General features: G+C 35.8%; 2 protein-coding genes across 9 annotated transcripts in view; one reads left to right on the top strand and one right to left on the bottom strand.

Annotated features, from left to right (window-relative positions):
- The window catches only part of LOC111064270 (ELAV-like protein 3), a 152,259-nt gene that overhangs the window by 20,362 nt on the left and 109,194 nt on the right, over window positions 1-22,703 (bottom strand). For 4 of the 8 annotated variants that reach the window (XM_022351977.2, XM_039442201.1, XM_039442200.1 and 1 more), the window contains exons 3-5: window positions 5,085-5,188; window positions 3,160-3,313; window positions 1,413-1,451 (exon numbers count right to left, since the gene is read on the bottom strand). In XM_022351977.2, the coding sequence (XP_022207669.1) occupies window positions 1,413-1,451; window positions 3,160-3,313; window positions 5,085-5,188 (297 nt within the window). Of the gene's footprint in view, window positions 1-1,412; window positions 1,452-3,159; window positions 3,314-5,084; window positions 5,190-22,703 lie in introns of all 8 variants that reach the window. The other 4 variants (XM_022351978.2, XM_039442199.1, XM_039442197.1 and 1 more) reach the window with 3 other exon arrangements.
- LOC111064282 (cytosolic carboxypeptidase 6) overlaps window positions 20,386-22,703 on the top strand; it is a 115,545-nt gene continuing 113,227 nt past the window's right edge. The window contains exon 1 of the mRNA XM_039442194.1: window positions 20,386-20,513. Coding sequence (XP_039298128.1) covers window positions 20,447-20,513 — 67 coding nt within the window. The 5' untranslated portion in view covers window positions 20,386-20,446. The remainder of the gene's footprint in view (window positions 20,514-22,703) is intronic.

The raw sequence follows: 22,703 nt of genomic DNA, 5'->3' as shown, positions 1-22,703 counted from the left end.
TTCTGACCTATTCCAAATGTACGTTTTTAAAATAGAGATGCTTCCCATGTTATTTAAATGGAGTCACTTTTACTCCTCTGTTTTTTAGTACCGAGAGCGAAAAAGTGACACTTTAGTATCATGTTTCAGGGAGTAAAGTAAGTAATTTTGACAGTAGGTGGAGGAAAAGTAATAACTATCATTTTAGAATATTTCTAGTTCCATTTTTATCCCATTTTAAACGTGAAGCATTTACCCCCTCACCCAACTCACCTAGGTTATATTCATTCAAGAAAATACACTTCTTGCCTATAAAATGCAAGTGTAACCAAACTGATATGAAAACCAAAAATTAAGACTTGTTCGAAATTATTATAATATATAAAACTTAGTACCCATTATGACAGACACAATTTTCCAAGAAAATGTGAGAGGTTTGATTATATATGTACAAATGATTATGACATGCAACAAATATATATAGGTACACATATATAGACAATTGATATGTATGCGGTTAAAGGCGTAACCTAGCCAAAGCTCTTGTATCACACAGTGCAATAGCAAAACACAATGCTAAAAGAATCAGAGAAGAAAACAAAACACTAAAGATGAAACAAACAAACACATATCTAGAAAAGAAGAATGAACACTTGATTTTCTCGCAGCAATATCTTTTTCAGATAAGGTAATAAAGAATTGATGGAAAAAATTCCCGATGGATTAATAACTAGTGAATTATATTTTTATAGAAGTTAGTTATTATTGAAAATGAAACAAATATTTTAATACTAGACCCATCATTTTTTTTATAGATTACGTCCTAAGGACTCCAGTTATGGAGTATAGGACAAGTCAGGAATAATCATTTCAAATAAGTAACTCTCAAAAGAAAATAAGAGTAGAACTCCACTCATCGATTCAATTAATAAGATAAATAAATAGGAGATGAGTTAGTAAACTGAAAGAATAAGATTATTGGTTTACATGTGAATGAATAATAAAGTAAAGTATGAAATGAATGTGTGCTAAATGACAATGAAGACACCAAATCGGATGTGTAGTATAGGTACTAGAACACAATAGTATGGTTGTTGGCTTAAATTGATGAGACTGAAACTGATGTTTTGAGACGAGGTAAGAGTGACAGCTTGCTGGGGTTCACCCACTCAAGTATTTCCAATCTATTACAAAAAGTAAAAGAGTGCAACTTTCAATTATTGATATGCATAAAACGTTAGCAAGCCATGGACAATAACAACAACTTATCGGGAGTAATATTAAATTTAAACAAATCATCTACGTTACAATAAATATTACAAGGCACATATTGTGTACTCGATCAATGTTAACAGAGAAGTGGACTCGTTACGTATTTGGTTGTTAGTCAAATACTTAGATTGTAAAAATAAAGAGATGAGACTCTCACGTACATGGCACATTGTCGCCAGTCCCCCCGACGTATTGGCGAACTGCAAACAAAGAGACAAAAAAAAACAAATGTTATATTTTACATAACGTTTTCCACAACAACAGAACAAAACACATAACAGAAAATTGTATCTAATTGAGAATGTCCTGTCCTGTCCACTGTATTAAGGGCTCAAATTTCCCGGTAATTGACCAAAAATAGCTTATCCGATGGCGAAAAATAATAATTTGGTTTCAGTTGTATAGTTTTGTTTGGAAAGAGCGATTGAATTGTTTTTAGTCCGATCAAAATAACCCTTTCAAAGCTGAAAAGAAGCTTAGAAGGTATTGTATGAATGTAGCCCCAGGTACCGTACCGTGACCGTTGTCTTGTCAGATGAAATCATACGAAATAAAAATCAAATACGTTGGAAAAGGAAACTGAATAAACATTTTTACCATTCCAACTGTGACTTTACTTTTGAGCTTTGGCAAGATTGACCACCTGCAATCAACAAAAACACATTCTTGCACCAATTTCAATATTAGAATAAAGATAGCAAAGCATAGTCCCATATGAATAATGTTCACCTCAAATGAATGCATGAATAAAAGCTTTCAAGAAACCAAAAGTATACATAGTCTAAATCCGAGAACCCGGTCGAATAAAGCTCAAAATGATTGGCCAATGCTATTCCCCAAGGCAATCGATTCATGCAAATGATATGACAAGAGTAATAGCTTATTATTCCCCGCAACAGCATGCTTCAAAACTATAAGTTATGATATTCAATTATTGTGGACGAGTATGATTCCCAAGACACTCTCAATCCGAACATTAACTGCTTGCTTCAACCATATTACAAGTCAAATCTTTGTATCTCACAAATCTAAATTCCCTATCAAATCCCTTCAAAATTCAACAATTTGTATGGTGATGCTCAAGTATGTTGGGGGATTAGTCCAAACTTTCAGACTAGACAGTCCAAACTTTAGACCTTGTTCAAAAGAGTAATGAGGAAGCCAGTATTTGTAGTTTTTAAGAAGAAATGTTACTTTATCCTAGATAAATCTAGGATTTCATCCCAGATAAAATCTGAAGCATTAATTCATTGTTTATTCTGAGAATAATCTTATTGTAACTTGAATTTATCACAAATAATGATTATTTTAATTCTAAAAATTGGCTTGTCCTTACCAAATTGTTACCAATAAACTAGCTCAGTTTCATCCAGATTATGGATTTATAATTGGCATTTGAACGAGATATGAAACAATATATTTATTGATGCAAGTTACCGTGATGAGATTTTAACTGGTCTAATATGGAAATGGAATATTCATTCACATCCACGTTCCAATTTTCAAAGGTGAATTGTTATATGGTTCAAGCATGCATTGTTCACATATCTTACACTATTGAAGACTTATCATTAACCCGGAAGAAGATATAAATTAACATAATTATTTTGTGACACAAACTATAGCTAACTTCTCAACGATGCATATTTGAAATGAAACAAAAAGTGAAGTGAATGCAATCAAATTCTTACATGATTATACAATTTTTCATCAAGTAAATTAGCCTATATGTACATGTAAATACAGAGCACAATAATTATAAATCAAGTTCAAAGAGGTTTCGAAATAATTCAAAATACAGTCCTCAGCGCTCCTCTACGGATACACGGAAGGAAACAATAGTTCGAAAATAGGTGTAGTTTTATAAATATGTAATGCAAGTAGCAATATAGATAATGTTATACTAACCTGTTATATTATCACAGAGAATACGAGAAGTGATGATGCGTCCGTAGGGGCTGAATAAATTTTCTAGATCTTGTTGGGCCATGTTCTTGGGTAGTCCACTAACATACAAGTTCGCACCTTTTATCGCTTCGCTACTCGGTCGAGCGAAAGAAACCTGAAAATATACGATCCAGTCAACAAATTCATAGGCACAATAATACAGCGCTTTCCAACGATTTTATTAGTTTCATCCAGTGGAGAGAGTGGAGATGACATCCAATCACAACTTTAATAGAACTGTAAAACACATGAGTAGGTACCTGAAACCATAGAGAAACAATAGCATAAGAAGATATCCCATGGTATAGGGCGTTTATGTCGCAACTTTTACTGTTATCCCAAGCCGATAGTTCACGTAGTTCTTTCCCATGCAGCTGTGTGACGCTGGTAGTCTCTCAAATTGTGCCGTTCATACACTCTCACCACAACAAAACAGTAGAAATTGACAATAATCAACAGAAATCGGCTTGAGATAACAGTAAAAGTTGCGACATAAATTCCCTATACCATGGGATATCTACTTACGCTGTTTCTCTATGCTGAAACTCTGTACAGTATATTGTTCCATCTAAGTTACAATGTTTGACGCATCATCATAACTGAAATTTTGCTTGAGGGTTCTTGATTTACCAAGGATGGTTAAAGGCCTATTTTCATTTTGATTAATAATTTTATTATAATTCTAATGATTAAAACAAAATATTTTTCAAATTATGATACAAAGTTAATGTAAGATAAAAGTCCAATCAAATAGTTTCCTTTTTGCTATTAGAAAAAACGACTAGCAGTCAGACATTTTACAATAAATGAATTAATCACTGACTGTGACAACGACATCTTTCGGCAGGTTCGCCATCTTCTTGGTTGTACTCATAGACAAGTAGAAGGATAGAATGGCAATTTTTAGTGTGCTGTTGGTGTCTATTGGATTAGTGCCTGTTGGTGCTGTTGGTGTCTATTGGATTAGTGCCTGTTGGTGCTGTTGGTGTCTATTGGGTTTGTTGTGGCTGAGAAGTTAATGAAGAAAATCACAAACACACAAACATAAATACTGATCTATAAATCATACACATAAAAAACAAAGGACCAGAATTGGACACAATAGAACAGTTTGAGATATACATCCAATTTAAAAGCAATAGACAATGTATATTAAACGAACAAACCAACTTCAAATCCCACATCCTCTTTGATTACCTTCTCAGCCACAACAAACCCAATAGACACCAATAGACACTAATCCAATAGACACCAACAGCACCAACAGACTCTAATCCAATAGACACCAACAGCACCAACAGACACTAATCCAATAGACACCAACAGCACACTAAAAATTGCCATCCTATCCTTCTACTTGTCTATGAGTACAACCAAGAAGTTGGCGAACCTGCCGAAAGATCTCGTTGTCACAGTCAGTGATTAATTCATTTATTGTAAAATATCTGACTGCTAGTCGTTTTTTCTAATAGAAAAAAGTGATTTAATAAGCAGTTCGTGATGGAAAACAACATTGAAAAATAGTTTCCATTGAAGATGATTACAATTTTAGTGCCGGTAGCACAAAAACCGATTAAATTTTAATTGTGATTAATAATTACACGAGGATCAATCAAGGCTTCCTGATTTTCGAAAAAGCCTTGGTTAGTTCATGAGGTTTTCCTATTTATGAACTTCGTTAGCAGCATTGAAATATGATGATGAATAATTACAATGCAGTGTTTTAGTTAAAGAAGTTTTTAATTAGCTCGGGAGGGTTTCCTTTCTATGAACTTTGAAATATGGTAGAACTGATAACATCTTCTCCCTCACGATGCCAGTAAATACAGTTATAATACGAGTTGATTAAATCAATTTTCAACATAAACATTCACTTATGTGCCTACCTTGATGGTTTTGTTCTGCAATCTGAGTCCATTCAACGTGTTGATTGCTTTTTCTGCGTCCTCAGGTCTATGGTAGTTCACAAAACCATATCCAAGACTCTGGCCTGCAACACATTTAAAAAAATATATTATTCAATTGAACTCTCAATTATTTTTGTAATACCTAGCTACATAAATTGTGAGTGAGCTATTAAATACCATTATTAAATACTTGTATGATACGTCAATAATATAGATATAGATTAAGAGTTGTAGAGAAATAGTACATAAATACGTCCGATGAGCGATTTTTGGGGTTAGCAGTCCGCAATTGTGGTATTGATGCGGTCTTTACACTTGGGCCTACTCTTCAGATTTAACAAATAATGCTCACAAAAGTAATCAGAAGGTGTAAGATCGCACGATCTGTCAGATTTTGAATACTATTCTATGGTGTAGCAAACGGTTATCAGCTTTTGGGCTGGTTGGCAGCAACTGTCCATGCCTGTCTGTCATCTGGCATCCTTTTGAGGTCTCTGTAGTTGGCACATCTCAGTTTGTTGTTCTATGGCCTTCCTCATGCATTCCTACCCTCCATTATTCCTTTTGTTAGTTTCTCATGTCGAAGAATATGACCAACCAGTAGGCTCTTCTCTTTTCTATTTCTTTCAGAAGACAAGCTCTCTCAAACTCTTTAAAACACTTCATCATTCGTTACTTTCTCTCTCCAACTGATCCTCAGCGTTCTTCTGTAGCACCATGTCTCAAAGGCAGAAATTCTTCTCTCATCTTTCACACCCATGGTCCAAACTTCACTTCCATAGGTTGCAATGATCCTACGTTTTGAGCAATCGTTTTCTCACCTCAATGTTTTTGCAGTCAATACTTTCATTTTATTATTGAAAACAATCTTTGCTTGATAAATCCTGCTAGCTAAGTCTTTACTACTTGTCATCTTGCTTCCGAGATAGTTGAACTCATTCACTTCTTATATTAAATTCAAATTTATTTCCCCCAAAAAATGCCGACTGTAGTCTACCATATTGTATCATTTGATGCTTTCTATGATTTTAATCCTCAACCTCTACTTCTTCTATCATTATTGATCCTGCTTATGACACAGTTCCTTCACTGTGAACAGATATTGAACTCCTTCGCTTCTTTTATGACTTTATTCCTCAGCCTTAATTATGTGATGTCTTCCGATGAGCGATTCAGCAAAAAATAGTCCACTGAGCGATCCATTGTTCAGAATAACAATAAAGATAGGCAGACGCTATGAATGGGAGGTCTTGGGTGTGATGAATCATCAGGGACAGTGACGGAGGAAGGCCCCAAGCGCATGTACGATATTATATTGATGATGATTGAATCAGTACCTACCACCTTCCATAAAAAGGAATCATTAATAATTGTTAAGTAAAGATCGAATAGCTTTCTGCTTCGATCAGTTCAAATTCATCTTCATTATAGCCCATAATATATTTATATATGCAAATTTACAATTCAAACAAGTTCTATCAATCATCTGCATTTCTTCAAGTGAATGAGTAACACTACTCAAGAAGATTTAAGATCAATTTCAATCTACATTCATAAGCAATCACAAATTTTTATTTTATGCCAATCTACAATCGTTATATGTTATAGCACAGTATATAAAAACGAAGAGAGGAGTAAGGCAGGGTTGTAGTTTGTCACCGCTTTTGTTCAATATCTATGTAGAACAGGCTGTCAATAAATGTAAGGAATATTGTTCAGGAATCAAGGTAAATGGATTAAGAGTGCAAATGCTCCGCTTTGCAGACGATATTGCAATAGTGGCACAATATAAAGGTAATCTAGAAAGAGCACTGAATACCTTGCATGACATTCTGAAAAATGAATTTTACATGGAGATAAATAAGGCTAAGACAGAAGTGAAGATCTGCTCCAAGAATCTGATTTTGAAATAGTAAAGATAGAGAATAACGCCCTCAAACAGTAAAAAAAATTAATACTTAGGTAGCATTATTTCAGAGGATGGAAAAGACAAAGAAGACATAAAGCGCCGTATAAGAGAAGCCAAGGCCATTTCATCAATAAACGGAATGTGCTTTCCTCCAAAAGTCTGAATTTGGATTTGAGAAAGAGACTTATAAAGAGTTGTATCTGGAGTATTGCACTATATGGCTCAGAGACATGGACTATCGGTAAGGCGGAAGAAAAGGCAATTAATGCATTTGAAGTATGGTGTTGGAGGCGAATGCTGAAAATAAAATGGACCGATAGAATAACAAATGAAGAAGTATTTCAAAGGGCTGAAGAGACACAAAAACTCTATTGAAATCTCTTAGGGACAGACGGCATTCTTGGATAGGACATATTATAAGACACAGCGAATTCACGCTAACAATACTGGAAGGTGCAATCAGTGGACAACGGGCTCGTGGAAGACCCCGGCTACAATATTTGAAGCAGATAACCCGGGATCTTGGGGTCCAGAGCTATACCCAAATAAAACAGCTGGCTCTGGACAAACAAAGATGGAAAGCTGCCAACCAATCGGACGATTGAAGCAGAAGAAGAAGATAAAAACGAAATGGCTCTCACATTTTATTCCACACATTCCATACAGATTCACATAATAGGATAAAATTCGTTTTTATGGAAGGTGGTGGGTTCTGAAGTTCCGATTCAATCATTATCATCAATATAATCGTATTGCGAGTATACACATGACACTACCCATTTAGCCTTCCTCTGTCACAGTCTCTGATGATTAATGACACCCAAGTCCTCTCATTCTTACTTAGCGTTTGCCTATCCATATTGTTATTCTGAACAATGGATCGCTCAGTGGACTATTTTTTGCTGAATCGCTCATCGGACGACATCACATAAATAAGGCTGAGGAATAAAGTCATAAAAGAAGCGGAGTTCAATATCTGTTCACAGTGAAGGAACTGTGTCATAAGCAGGATCAATAATGATAGAAGAAGTAGAGGCTGAGGATTAAAATCATAGAAAGCATCAAATGATACAATATGGTAGACTACAGTCGGCATTATTTTTGGGGGGAAATAAATTTGAATTTAATATAAGAAGTGAATGAGTTCAACTATCTCGGAAGCAAGATGACAAGTAGTAAAGACTTAGCTAGCAGGATTTATCAAGCAAAGATTGTTTTCAATAATAAAATGAAAGTATTGACTGCAAAAACATTGAGGTGAGAAAACGATTGCTCAAAACGTAGGATCATTGCAACCTATGGAAGTGAAGTTTGGACCATAGGTGTGGAAGAGGAGAGAAGAATTTCTGCTTTTGAGACATGGTGCTACAGAAGAATGTTGAGGATCAGTTGGAAGGAGAGAATTTAACGAATGAAGAGGTGTTTCAAAAAGTTTGAGAGAGATTGTCTTCTGAAAGAAATAGAAAAGAGAAGAGCACTACTGGTTGGTCATATTCTTCGACATGAGGAACTAACAAAAATAATAATGGAGGGTAGTAATGCATGAGGAAGGCCATAGAACAACTGAGATGTGCCAACTACAGAGACCTCAAAAGGATGCCAGATGACAGACAGGCATGGACAGTTGCTGCCAACCAGCCCAAAAGCTGATAACCGTTTGCTACACCATAGAATACAGTCAAACCTCTCTATAACGAACCTCCACTTAACGAAATCCTCTACACAACGAATTTTTACCTGGTCCCATGACATTTTAGAGTTTTTGCTGCTTTTTTACCTCTATGTAAAGAATTTCAGACCTCTCAACCATAAAGTTTTCTCTTGACTTCAACATACAAAGTGTAGTGTGTATTGGAAGCAGATGGTTATTTTCAAGGAAATGTTTAGTTTCAGCAGAAAGGTCAATAGACTTATAATATTGGCAATTCAGGTAAGAAGAAGAAAGGGTGGTAGACAGTTAATAGAGGGTGAAACACAAGTCGGAAATTGAATGCAAGTTACTGGATATTGAATTCCAAGAACTTGTCATTATTGTAGACCAGGCAGGTGAACGACTGGACTTCTCCATTCTTGTTTTTGTCACACATTTCAATTCTTTGAACTGACTATGATGATGATAGCTGTGACGAACCTGAGGAGAAGAATCCGTCAGATCAAGAAGTTCTAGAGACTTTCAAAATTATCAGGCAAGGATTAAAACTGAAAAATAGTGTACCAGACGTCTGACTGTTTGAATAGATGTGAGTCGTTTCTCTAACATGAATTTTTATTCAAATGCAAAATTGAACCGAAAATTACTCACTTTTTCAAATATGAAACATTAAAAAATAGGAAAGTTGATATTTATAGTGAAGTTATTGACAAAATAACCGTATTTTGCGTTCCATCTAATAGTATAAAGAGTTGAAAAATATTGCTACAGAGTATGTACTTTGATTAAACTCCACTAATAGTACAAATCAAGCTTTCTGAAAATAAATTGGTGAGTTTACTTACTTATTACATTCTATAAATATTCAAAAACCATGTTTTTTCAAACAGCATGAATTTTCAAATTTCCATATTAATATTGGCCTAATAGGTACCCTACCTACGTTCGCGATGATATGCTCTATGTACCATATTCATTTATTTACCGCCGTGATACGATATTATAAGATCCATAGGATCGTGGCAGTTTTCTTGACAGAACCTCTCAATAACGAATACCTCTCTGCAGCGAATTTTTTCTCGGGATAATCGACTTCGTTATACAGAGGAGGTTCGACTATAATATTCGAAATCTGACAGATCGTGCGATCTTACACCTTCTGATTACTTTTGTGTGCATTTGTTAAATCTGAAGAGTAGGCTCAAGTGTAAAGACCGCATCAGTACCACAATATTGAAGACGGAAATCAATAATAGACAGAAGTCGACAGTGATCGGCTTGAGTTAAAAAAAATCAGCTTGAATTTTGGGACAAGAACGACCCGTACCATGGGATAGGAGTGATCCGTGGTCTAGTGGATAGAGTGCCTGCGTAGAAGCAGAGAGATCCCGGGTTCAAACCTTCTCAATACCAAAAGTTTTTTAACCAGATCACTCCCGTGTTATCGGATGGGCACGTTAAACTGTCGGTCCCGGCTGAAGTATGACAGTCGTAAGGCCCATTGACGGCTTAAATTATATATTCAGGCGGTGGGACCTTCCCGCAAGGGACTCCCCACCAACAAAAGCCATACGAATTTACTTTTTTACCATGGGATATCTTCTTATACTATATATTCCCAATAAAATTCAGTCAATCCTACGTGGCTTTGGGTGGTCTTATGCGGGATAGAATTTTCCGTAGATAACAAGTAGAATTAACTTGACATAACTGTAAAAAAATAAATTATAAATAATCATATGTGCACTTCCAAATTCGTCCCTACCTTCCGAAAACCATATAGTCGAGGAACAGATAAGGAAAGCAGAAAAGCGTCTAATGATATTCAAGATATGTCAAGTTTTCCATATTCCAGGAAAATTTGAATTCCTTCATTACTGGGTATAAATGTGAGAGGTCGTCTGGAATCACTTTAAACCGTATCAAATAGTTTTGGGAAATATATTTGGGAGAGGATACCTCCTAGATTCACCTCATTTCATGTTATGCCATGTCACCGCCTCATTTCAAGTATTCATTCTACTTACTTACTTGGCTCTACAACCCATTGAGGTCTTGGCCTCCCTCAGTGTGCCTCTCCATTCGTCCTAATTTTGAGCTTTTCTTCTCCATCCGCCTCAAGTCAGTTCCGACCAGAGAGTATAGAATGTAATAGAGCTGCTTTCACTTTTTGTGTAGTTGAGAAGTTGATATTGTGGTAATAATTCATATTGAATGAAAAAGACTAAGAAATTGTCAAAAAACCACAGATTGACAATGGTGTAATAACCGAAACCGGTCTTTCTAAGTATCAATAAATCTGTGGTTTTTTGACAATTTCTTAGTCTTTTTCATTCAATAGTAGAGCTGCCTTCCCGTATAGTGGAGCGTGCTCGACCCCCAACTCTCTGGTCGGGTACCTCGCCTTAGCCATCTCAAGGCTTTATATGGCAAGCGTTACGGAAATCGTCCACATCTTCAGTTGTAATAAGAATATCGCAACAATAGTTATTTGTGCAACTAGTGCGCAAAGTGTCAGTTTGCTGCACCGAAAGAAACGTTTACGCCCGAGCGTAGGCGAGGGCGGAATGGTTTCTTGAGTGCAGCAGAGGAACTTTGCGCACGTATTTCACATTAATATTGGCCTTATAGGTACCCTACCTACGTTCGCAATGATATGCTCTATGTACCATATTCATTTATTTACCGCCGTGATACGATATTATAAGATCCATAGGATCGTGGTAGTTTTCTTGACAGAACCTCTCAATAACGAATACCTCTCTGCAGCGAATTTTTTCTCGGGATAATCGACTTCGTTATACAGAGGAGGTTCGACTGTAATATTCGAAATCTGACAGATCGTGCGATCTTACACCTTCTGATTACTTTTGTGTGCATTTGTTAAATCTGAAGAGTAGGCTCAAGTGTAAAGACCGCATCAATACCACAATTGAAGACGGAAATCAATAATAGACAGTAGTCGACAGTGATCGGCTTGAGTTAAAAAAAATCAGCTTGAATTTTGGGACAAGAACGACCCGTACCATGGGATAGGAGTGATCCGTGGTCTAGTGGATAGAGTGCCTGCGTAGAAGCATAGAGATCCCGGGTTCAAACCTTCTCAATAACAAAAGTTTTTTAACCAGATCACTCCCGTGTTATCGGATGGGCACGTTCAACTGTCGGTCCCGGCTGAAGTATGACAGTCGTAAGGCCCATTGACGGCTTAAATTATATATTTAGGCGGTGGGACCTTCCCGCAAGGGACTCCCCACCAACAAAAGCCATACGAATTTACTTTTTTACCATGGGATATCTTCTTATACTATATATTCCCAATAAAATTCAGTCAATCCTACGTGGCTTTGGGTGGTCTTATGCGGGATAGAATTTTCCGTAGATAACAAGTAGAATTAACTTGACATAACTGTAAAAAAATAAATTATAAATAATCATATGTGCACTTCCAAATTCGTCCCTACCTTCCGAAAACCATATAGTCGAGGAACAGATAAGGAAAACAGAAAAGCGTCTAATGATATTCAAAATATGTCAAGTTTTCCATAAGATCTTCCAGGAAAATTTGAATTCCTTCATTACTGGGTATAAATGTGAGAGGTCGTCTGGAATTCACTTCAAATAGTTTTGGGAAATATATTTGGGAGAGGATACCTCCTAGATTCACCTCATTTCATGTTATGTCATGTCACCGCCTCATTTCAAGTATTAATTCTACTTACTTACTTGGCTCTACAACCCATTGAGGTCTTGGCCTCCCTCAGTATGCCTCTCCATTCGTCCTAATTTTGAGCTTTTCTTCTCCATCCGCCTCAAGTCAGTTCCGACCAGAGAGTAAGTATAGAATGTAATAGCTTTCACTTTTTGTGTAGCTAGTTGAGAAGTTGATATTGTGGTAATAATTCATATTGAATGAAAAAGACTAAGAAATTGTCAAAAAACCACAGATTGACAATGGTGTAATAACCGGAACCGGTCTTTCTAAGTATCAATAAATCTGTGGTTTTTTGACAATTTCTTAGTCTTTTTCATTCAATAGTAGAGCTGCCTTCCCGTATAGTGAGCGTACTCGACGCCCAACTCTCTGGTCGGGTACCTCGCCTTAGCCATCTCAAGGCTTTATATGGCAAGCGTTACGGAAATCGTCCACATCTTCAATATTGTAATAAGAATATCGCAACAAAATTAATTTCCATGTCTTCCTTACATGATCCCCTACAATTGATGTCATACTTTTGGAAGTTATCAGTGTGCAAGCTAAAATGGTTCGATATTCTACGTTCGCATACATTTCTATTCTCTTCAATAGGCTATTATGCAATCTTTAAACAACAAAATGTTACTAATAAAACTTCTAGAACACAGGAAGACCTTCAAATTGATATGTAATCATATGTACTTAATGATCACAGAACAATAGATTATGCATTCAAACGATTAGTCAGTGATGGATCACAATATCACCAATATTGCAATTATATTATAGCACAGAATACAATATGCCGTATTCTGTGATTATATTTATAGAACTATGGAAATATATTGTAAGCTTAGTTACTTATGATATTCCAGTTGTATTCAGTTCCTGAAATATGATGTATTCTGGCCAGGTCACTCTTAATTCGATCATTTTTTCTTACAGACTCTATTTACATTCATTTTAATTATTACATTCATTTTACACTTAACACACCATTTAAACTTCACAATACACACATAGCTCTATAGGTATATATTTTCTGCATATAGTTGAATAAATAGACCATGTTTTAGGCTTTATTTGTTGTAAATAAACAAAGCACACAACTTATAATTACACAACTTTTAATTTATACACACATAAATGTAATTTATGGTGGGGTGTATATTTATTCACTGAATTATCTTTGCCTATTGAGAAATCATTCAATGCATAAAACTTCATTGTTTTAATTGTTATAGTATTCTAATTTGTAATGTAATTGTTTTTGATGAATAAATTTTATTTGAATTAGCACAGTATCCAACATGTAATTTATGGTGGGGTGTATATTTATTCACTGAATTATCTTTGCCTATTGAGAAATCATTCAATGCATAAAACTTCATTGTTTTAATTGTTATAGTATTCTAATTTGTAATGTAATTGTTTTTGATGAATAAATTTTATTTGAATTAGCACAGTATCCAATGTCAGTATTTAATTCTCTTTTAATCCATCCCAGCATATATTTTTATTGTCATTTAAAATGAATACGTTTTTTCAGTTTTGCCTGATTTTCTGTTCTTGGATCTGTTGATTTTTGTCACGTAAATATTTCTTAATCCTTATTGAAAAATATAGACTCAATGCCAATTTTTATGATTATACTCTCTTTCTATTGAGTGATGAGATGAGTCTTCGAACAAACTGATATTTTAACAACGTATTCAAAATCAAGCTGGTGTTGAATAGTGTAGAAAGAAAAAACATAATATATATGCAGTACATATATAAATCATGAATAATAGAGGAAAAAGTGACTGTGAATGAATATGTCAACTCATCAAACCAATTGTACTGTACCATGATTGATAGTATAGTTTCAAGTTAATGATGATTTTATTATTTCGGCTCTTCAAAGAATTGGTATGTTGTTCTGCGACCACCAAGTGCGTATTATTATATATCAAAGGAAAGGTCTTTTCCATAACATTTTTCAGTTGAACGCTTGCATAATATCATAGAATAAAATGGAAGTATGTGCAATCGATATTATAGTATTTCGGTTTGTACACGGCTAAAGGTGCGTACAGATATACGCGCCGCGAACTTGAGCAATTCACTTTTAATCAGCTGACTATATCTGTATTTTTACAGAAACGGTTAGTTAAAGATAAAAAAACTTTGCATCAGCTGATTAAAAGTGAATTGCTCATGTCCGCGGCGCGTAAATCTGTACGCACCTTAACATGCAAACAGTGGCAGCTACGATTAAAAGGCATATGACTTTAATTTTAGGTACTAATATGAGAAAGCCATCGAGATAAATTTATGTTTCAATATTACCATTAGAACTAGAGATATGAACAATTCGCGGACAACAAGGCTTAAACGCTTGCAATGTAAAGACTTTAGGCGAGGTATCCAACCAGAGAGTTGGGGGGTCGAGCACGCTCCCGCTCTGCTTTCAGCTATAAAGGTGCGTACAGATTTACGCGCCGCGAACACGAGCAATTCACTTTTAATCAGCTGATGCCAAGCTTTTTATATCTGTATCTTACCGTTTCTGTAAAAATACAGAATATAGTCAGCTGATTAAAAGTGAATTGCTCATGTTCGCGGCGCATATATCTGTACGCACCTTAAGCAAGGCTGCTCTATTACATTCTATCCTCACGTGTTCTGACGTCATCAATCCAGCGCAAACTTGGCCTTCTCGTCAATATCCCTCCTGGATTTGATCTGAACACTTTCTTGATCTGAATCATCCATACGTTACACATTCCCCAACCACGGAGAACAATAGATATAGAGAATATTAGAATAAATAGATATCCCATGGTATAGGTCGTCCATGTTCCAAATTTCAACCCAATTTTTGTTTGTTTGTTTTTAAAGCTTCCCAGAGACTCTAATCAGAGTATAGGAATTGTCAAAAATTTATAATACATACAGTATTACAAAAAAAAAGAAGAAAAAATCACACAAAGGAACCCTCTCTACACACAAACTCTTCTGTGGTATAGAATACTCCAAGCATCAAAAAACTTTTTAATTCCTTCTCAAAAACATTGACATCTTCACAATTTTTCAAGTGAGTAGGAAGCTTTCTAATAAATTTAAGGCCCATATATGTAGGTTTTTTCTCAAAAAGAGCTGTTCTGTGATACAGTGAAGCATAGTCTCCTCTATTTCTAGTATTGTATCCATGCGAATCAGCATTTCTAGTCATTGTCTGTCTTCTAACATGCATAATCACCTCATAGATATAAATAGAGGGAACGGTTAGTATGCCTAATTCTTTAAAGTGGTTCCTACAGGACTCTAAAGGCATAATACCTTTGATCGCTCTAAACAAAGATCGCTCTACTCAAGCCGATTACTGTCTATAATCACTGTTTTGTTGGGGTGAGAGTGTAAGAACGGCTCAGTATGAGAGACTACTATAGCTTCACAAAAAAAAAACTACTGGGACTATCAGCTTGAGTTAACAGTAAAAATTGAAACATAAACACCTCATACCATGGGATATCTTCTTATGCTATCTTTTCTCCATCGACAGTGTTGTAGACTTGTACTTTCAAGTTTTTCGAGATAAGTCGTGAACTGAGGAACCTTTTTAGTGTATAATAGCATGATTCAATGAGATATAATTGATTATCATTGTCAAGAATCAACAGATGAGATTGCTGAAGATGTAAAAGATAGAAAATCGATGGAATTAGTGGCCTGAAGAAATTTTGAATACGGATGATAAACGGATTGTAAAATTGATAACCATCGAAGAGCTTGGAGAAAATTGAAGTATGCAGAATGAGGAAAACGAAATAAAGAATTGATGATGAAATTCATGAGAATTGGGAAGGAAGATACCGACACCAACAAAGCAAGAAACCGGAAAACCAATTCAAGAGAAACTTGAATGATTTTAGAGGAATTTTGAGAGTAGATCTCTTCTTACACAATCACAAATTCTTCATCTGAGTTGAAATTAATGAATATAAAATTTTAAAATACCTTAACCCTGCTGGGGAAACGATTTTAAAATGCATAAAATAACAACACCGATGCAGAGTTTCATAAACTTTCGATTTGAGGATATTTAATAACGCTGATGGTTCGTTGAAAAGCAATTTTGCTTCTCATCAACGTTTTCCAACAATGAAGTAGGCCTACGTCAAAATCAAGGACTATCCAACCATTCTTTGAATTTTTTGACGTTTTGTTAAAAACTGTAACTGAATTCAATTACAAAAGCTGGTTGAATTTGAATCATGATTAATTTCACGAGAACCAATCAGAGAAGCCCTACTCTTTCCAAAAAACCTTCTCTGATTGGTTCTCCTGAAATTAATCACGATTCAAATTTAGCCGGCTTTTGTGCAACCGGGCCTAACTGTTGGAATTGAACTAACTGTATTCAATTCTATAATGTATCTATAATATAATAAAGGAAAGGATTGGCTTATACACGGGATAGGAAATTCACGAATCAAGTATGAACTACTGGAGTGATGAAACTACTGAGGGACTTGCAATTTTGCAATGTTTCTCAATTTGAATGAAAAAGACTAAGAAATTGTCAAAAACCACAGATTTATTGATACTTAGAAAGACCGGTTTCGGTTATTACACCATTGTCAATCTCTGATAAACTAAAACTAAATACAAGAGCAGCAGAATTTATACTAGTAGGCGAGTACTGCTATTGGTCAAGGGCATTCTTAATTTACCAAGGATAGTTATCTATTTTAAATTCTTCAAGATTTCAGTACGTTAAGTTTTCAGTTTGTCAAGTCTTAAATTAAATCTTGCGGAGCACGGGTTACCTGTTAGTCAATAATATAATTATAATTATAATTACAATTATATAATTATAATTATAATTATAATTACAATTATATAATTATAATTATATAAAACAATGACCATCCCTGTTTTCATCACACGTAGAAAAAAGATATATATTTTTACAAAGTAGAACAATGTAGAATACTGTACAGCCAGCATGAATTATAGTAACAAATTATACAGCTGGATGATTTTAGCTGTCTATGGATGATTTGACAAATTTCGGATTGGATTTCAAGAATTGTCAACGTTGGAAAAAGCATTCCAGTTCCACGATTCATAAAAAAATGACGAGTGGATAAGGGTAACCGTCCACTGCAACCGTATTCAACCGATCCGTTCGGCCGTTGGATCGGACGAATCTGCCGGCCGTTAATTCGGCCGAATATGGTCGTCCATTGGAACCGTTTACGTCAGTCTAGTTCAGTAGTTGGCTGGTTGCCAATTATTGAATTAACTACTATCATAGCCACCAAAATATATCATAAACAATGATTATATTGAGATTTTGATAACTGAATAAATAAATATCAACTAAATTAGTTATTCATTATAATAATCTTATCTTCAGATCCTATTAGTTCAGACGATGATCCTATACATCACGACGATGATATCTTTTGTCTCGCATATCCCACAATGGAACATGCTCTTGAACCAAACTTATCAACTTTTCATTGTCCATAGTTACAACTTTATAAAACAGAACAACTTCAAAAAACAAAAACAAACAAGACTGTGAAACAATTTTAGGTTAGTAACTTTGTTGACTCAGCTCGACTAGTTAGTTCGGCCGGATAGAGCCGGAAAATCCCACTGAATTTGGATCGAAAAATTGATCGGCCGGAGACGGCCGTATGCAAGAATAGTGTATCCTGAGGACCCAGGCTCACGACGAACGCCAGTGAATTTTAGGGTCACGACTAGAAGGTTAATGAAATAAACTTATTAATAAGTTTAACAACTGTTAATTTGCAACTGTGCATTATGAACGATTATTATATAAAACAAAAAAATACTGAAAATGAAGCTCCAAACCTACCATCAATTTCAATCACGCACATTACACAGAATAACCACACAGTGGAACATGCTCTCGAACCAAACTTATCAACTTTTCATTGTCCATAGTTACAACTTTATAAAACAGAACAACTTCAAAAAACTAAAACAAACAAGACTGTGAAACAATTCTAGGTTAGGAACTTGATAATCAGAATGTACATTAGGCCTACTTCATTAACTGGCATGATTAATATTAATAACAGTCATCAATAAAAAATACTAACAATAATAATATTGCATTGAGTTGAAGCAAAAACACTACGGTATAAAAGAGCTATGTGTTGGCACTACGCTTTCCAGTAGACAACTGATATAATTTTATTAGTAACCAGACAGTTAAACGATCTAAATAGCTTGTAACCATGGTGATCATCTCATGAATTCCCTAAATTGATTCTAGGTATTTGTCAATTAGTATAGTACTAAACAAAATAGTCATTATACAGAATATAATAATGCTTGCGACTTCTGTACCCAGAATTCTGGGCGCCGATACCATTTACTTTCACAAACGATTGTCAAATAAAAACAATCATTTCTAAATATAATTGGATGACCAGCGTGAAATTATATTTGTTTTCTTTATTATTATTGTTCAAAAGAAGTCCAAAACAAATAAGTTACCAGCCTTTTCACTGATGAATCGGTTTTACCGATTGAATAGGATAGTGATATAGTGGGGTCCACGTTATAATGACAGTAGTTGATTAACTTTGATTTTGCTATATTTGCCTATCATTCCACAAAGCAGGTAGTACTATCCTTTTCTAGCTCGGCAACGATGCCAAATCTGTTTTTGACAATGTAGAAATATAATCAATTAAGACAGAGAATCGGCAACTCTGTTCTCCTATCTTTATCCACTGCCATTATAACGTGGTTCTCACTATAGATTCAAGTATTTTCTATACTTTTGGAAATTAATTAATGTTTTCAAATGACATATTGATGTGAAGCTAGTTTCTTTCTGAATTGAATCGCATATTCATATTTTTTATCAATACAGCGGTTTTCATGTGAGGAATTGATATTTGACGCGGTGTTTTGTATGTAATTCACATTACATACCGGCGTTATGTAATGACGTAGGCTCATGCCATCTCATGCGCGTACGTAAACGCGATCGAGGCAACATGCTTTGTTGGGGGATCGTTCGGTCGCGTTCGGTAGTTTTCGGCCGATGCTAGTTCGGACGAGAACGGTTCTAGTGGACGGTCCACCTAATTCGAAGTTAATCAAAATGATCATCTGACCAGAGGTTATAGAATGATAATATAGTCTATACATCCTACATTCTATATTCTCTGCATCTGACACTATATAATATCTGACAATTAGTGGTGATAAATATTGGGAAAATGATGGTGAAAACCATTCAGATTGTTAACAGTGGCGAGGCGTCCGGTCATCGTTTGATGCGGCGATGAGTAGAGGAGTTGGACTAAAAATAATTAAAATAATCTTAACTCTTAAATCACAAGATTGTTTAATGTGCATGATTGGTAATAGTTTAAGGATTGGTAAGTAATGGAAAGTTGGTAGTGAGATACACTGAAAATTATACAAGAGGTGAAATTGGAGAGAATTCTCAATTCTCTGCCTTTTGTATGTGATTTCAGAGGAAAATTTTCAGGTACTCCAAAAGCTTCAAAATTCAACAATTTGCTAGCATTTCTAACATAATGTAAATTTGCAGGCTTCAAAACCCGAAATTATGTTCAAAAACTCCAAAATTAAAAAAACCGATAAGAATATGATGAGTATGACGCTCAATATGAATATGAAGCGCAGAAGGCTTGCGGATCACTCCAGTCCCCCTCCAGTCCATGGCTAGAGCCCCCAGCCAACAGGTTTCAGACCATTTGAATAATGCTCGATTGAAATATGAATAGAATAGCCTGTACATCGCAACCGGCTGTGATGTATAAATTTAGGCTTCGCGCGTTCTCGGCTTGTGTCGGGAGTTTTCGGTAGTTGCGTTCTCCTCATCCCCACGTCCCACAATCACTAGCTCTCTACACACACAGCTTTAAACTTAAAAAAAACGGAAATTTTCGCATTTGAAATACTGTATTATTGTTTTAAAAGTGAGGTTATTCTTATTCGTGTATTATTCCTGTGAGTTAGTAATCGTTTTTTACAGTGTTTAATGTGCATGAATTGGTAAATGTGAAGTGTGAAACATGGAGGAAGTGGAAGATGAAAACAGTATTATTAATTTGAAAGAAATTCCAGTTGTAGTGAGGATTGGTAAGTAATGGAAAGTTGGTAGTGAGGATACACTGAAAATTATACAAGAGGTGAAATTGAAGAGAATTCTCAGTTCTCTGCCTTTTGTATGTGATTTCAGAGGAAAATTTTCAGGTACTCCAAAAGCTTCAAAAGTCAACAATTTGCTAGCATTTCTAACATTTTCTTGAAGAGGGCACTTGGACCCACTTGAGTGGGGGGCCCCCTGCGATGCCCGGTGGAGTATTCCACGCCTCGCCACTGATTGTTAAATGAATATTTTGTTTTCCTGTCTTTTTTCAGCAGCACATTTCAAGAATCTTGGAAATCACTAATTATTTTAGGGTTCACCTTACGAGTCCCAAACAGTGAGTATAGAATGAATACATTCATACTACATTCTACATTCATATTAGATTCATTCTACACTCTCTGGTCCCGAACGAAAGTAGTGTATTTATTTCAACAACTAATGTTATCCAAGAAGGCTGGTTAAACGCGTAAAATTCTGGAAAATCTCGATGTCGAATGAGGGTTACCTTTAATTATTAATACAATAACCATTTTCACTCGTATACCGATTGTCAACCGACATTTTATCATCACGACTGTCATTCAGTTTTTGATGGCAAAGCCACAGAATAGGTACAGAATGGAAACTTGTAATCAAACGCCTATCTAACCAATGCTTTTTACATGACGCAAATACTAGACACGTCACGTGACCTTGGGAAGTTCCAAACCTGGTCATCTGATTGGCTCGTGGCAGTGAACGAGATCAATTGATCCGGATCATTAAAGTGATCCGAACCCACCATCAATATTACAATGCGGCGCTTCCTAACAAGATGGCGGATTTTTGCGTCAGGGTACTAGCCAAGTTGCCATACTGTGGCAAAGCGTCGTCACCACGATGAACCCTCAGGAAGTTAATCATTGTATCAGATTTATCAACTAGATTTGTAAGGGATGTGAAAGTTTTCTACATCATTTCTATCTCAATTGGAGGAAAGACTGTATACTAAGTCGAATATGTTGCCAATTTCGCCTCTAGTAGATTTTTGTCTCTCTCTGGTCATGTGCCGCCTGGGAGCTCTCCCTATTGGGAAATCTGGCCTGCCAATAAATCACATGAAACTCATTATTTGTGAATTCGACTGTGTACACTGTACAGTATTTGTCTTGAGAAAATTCCGATTCTGATTTCCACAGTCTTCTGATCCTATCCAATCGTCTCACATTCTTCTCTCAATCATTTTTTTCTCCATTCTTTCCCACTATATTGCAATTTGATTTATGAGCTTGTGTGTGTGTGTGGGGGAATGATAGTTTTTATCCTTATCATGATGCTTTTCTTCACTATAGGGCATAAGAGAGGTGCACTTAAGTCGCATGATGCACCCATTTTTCCCATGCAACCTTAGTTTTCAACTTTATTATCTTCAGTTTAGTTTGTAGTTCTAGTTCTATAAAAATCCAATTTTGTATTGGATTCGAAACTCAGCTGGGCAGGCCACATCCAACAGGTGACTAGGAGACTGTCCCGAATCTGTTTTCTGTTGCTCAAGCTGAGAGGACAGGTGACAGAGGAATATCTGGTCATGGTGTATCATGCACTTTTCCACTGCCATATCTCCTATGCTCAACTCATGTGGGGTCATTCAGCCAAGGTTGTGGACATACTTAAGCTGCAAAAACGGGCTGCTAGGATTATAATTGCAAGCGAACATCATGCACATTGCAAGTCCATTTTTGTTAGGCTGGGTATCCTAACAGTAGTCAGCCACTTCCTTCTTCTCTGCCTCAAGTATATCAAGAAGAATCAACAAAGTCTGTTGACTCGGACTGATGTACATCACCATAACACCAGGCATCGAGTGCTGTTTGACATACCCAGGGTGCGCCTCCAGAGATCGCGGGTATGCTACAGGAGTGCAGCTCTCCGCTACTTCAACAGGCTACCTGCAGGAGTGAAGCAGTTAGATACCAGCAGGTTCGAGAGGGTTGTGACCGGTTTTTTGAGAGCCAGGGCTTATTATGATGTACAGGAATTTTTAAACGATGACCTGTCTCAAATACTATCTGGCTAACTTGCCAGTATGTTAAAGAGCAAGGCCTTAGATGTTAACTATGTGTGCTTTATCTTGATCGCTGCCATTTTGATGATAAATTAGAGTTTTGTTTTTTGACTTTTATTTTGAAATGACGCCA

Source organism: Nilaparvata lugens, chromosome X (genome assembly GCF_014356525.2).
Source record: "Nilaparvata lugens isolate BPH chromosome X, ASM1435652v1, whole genome shotgun sequence".
NCBI lineage: Eukaryota > Metazoa > Arthropoda > Insecta > Hemiptera > Delphacidae > Nilaparvata > Nilaparvata lugens.
The sequence above is the reverse complement of the archived record's forward strand: the minus strand, read 5'-3'. Positions and strand labels throughout refer to the sequence as shown.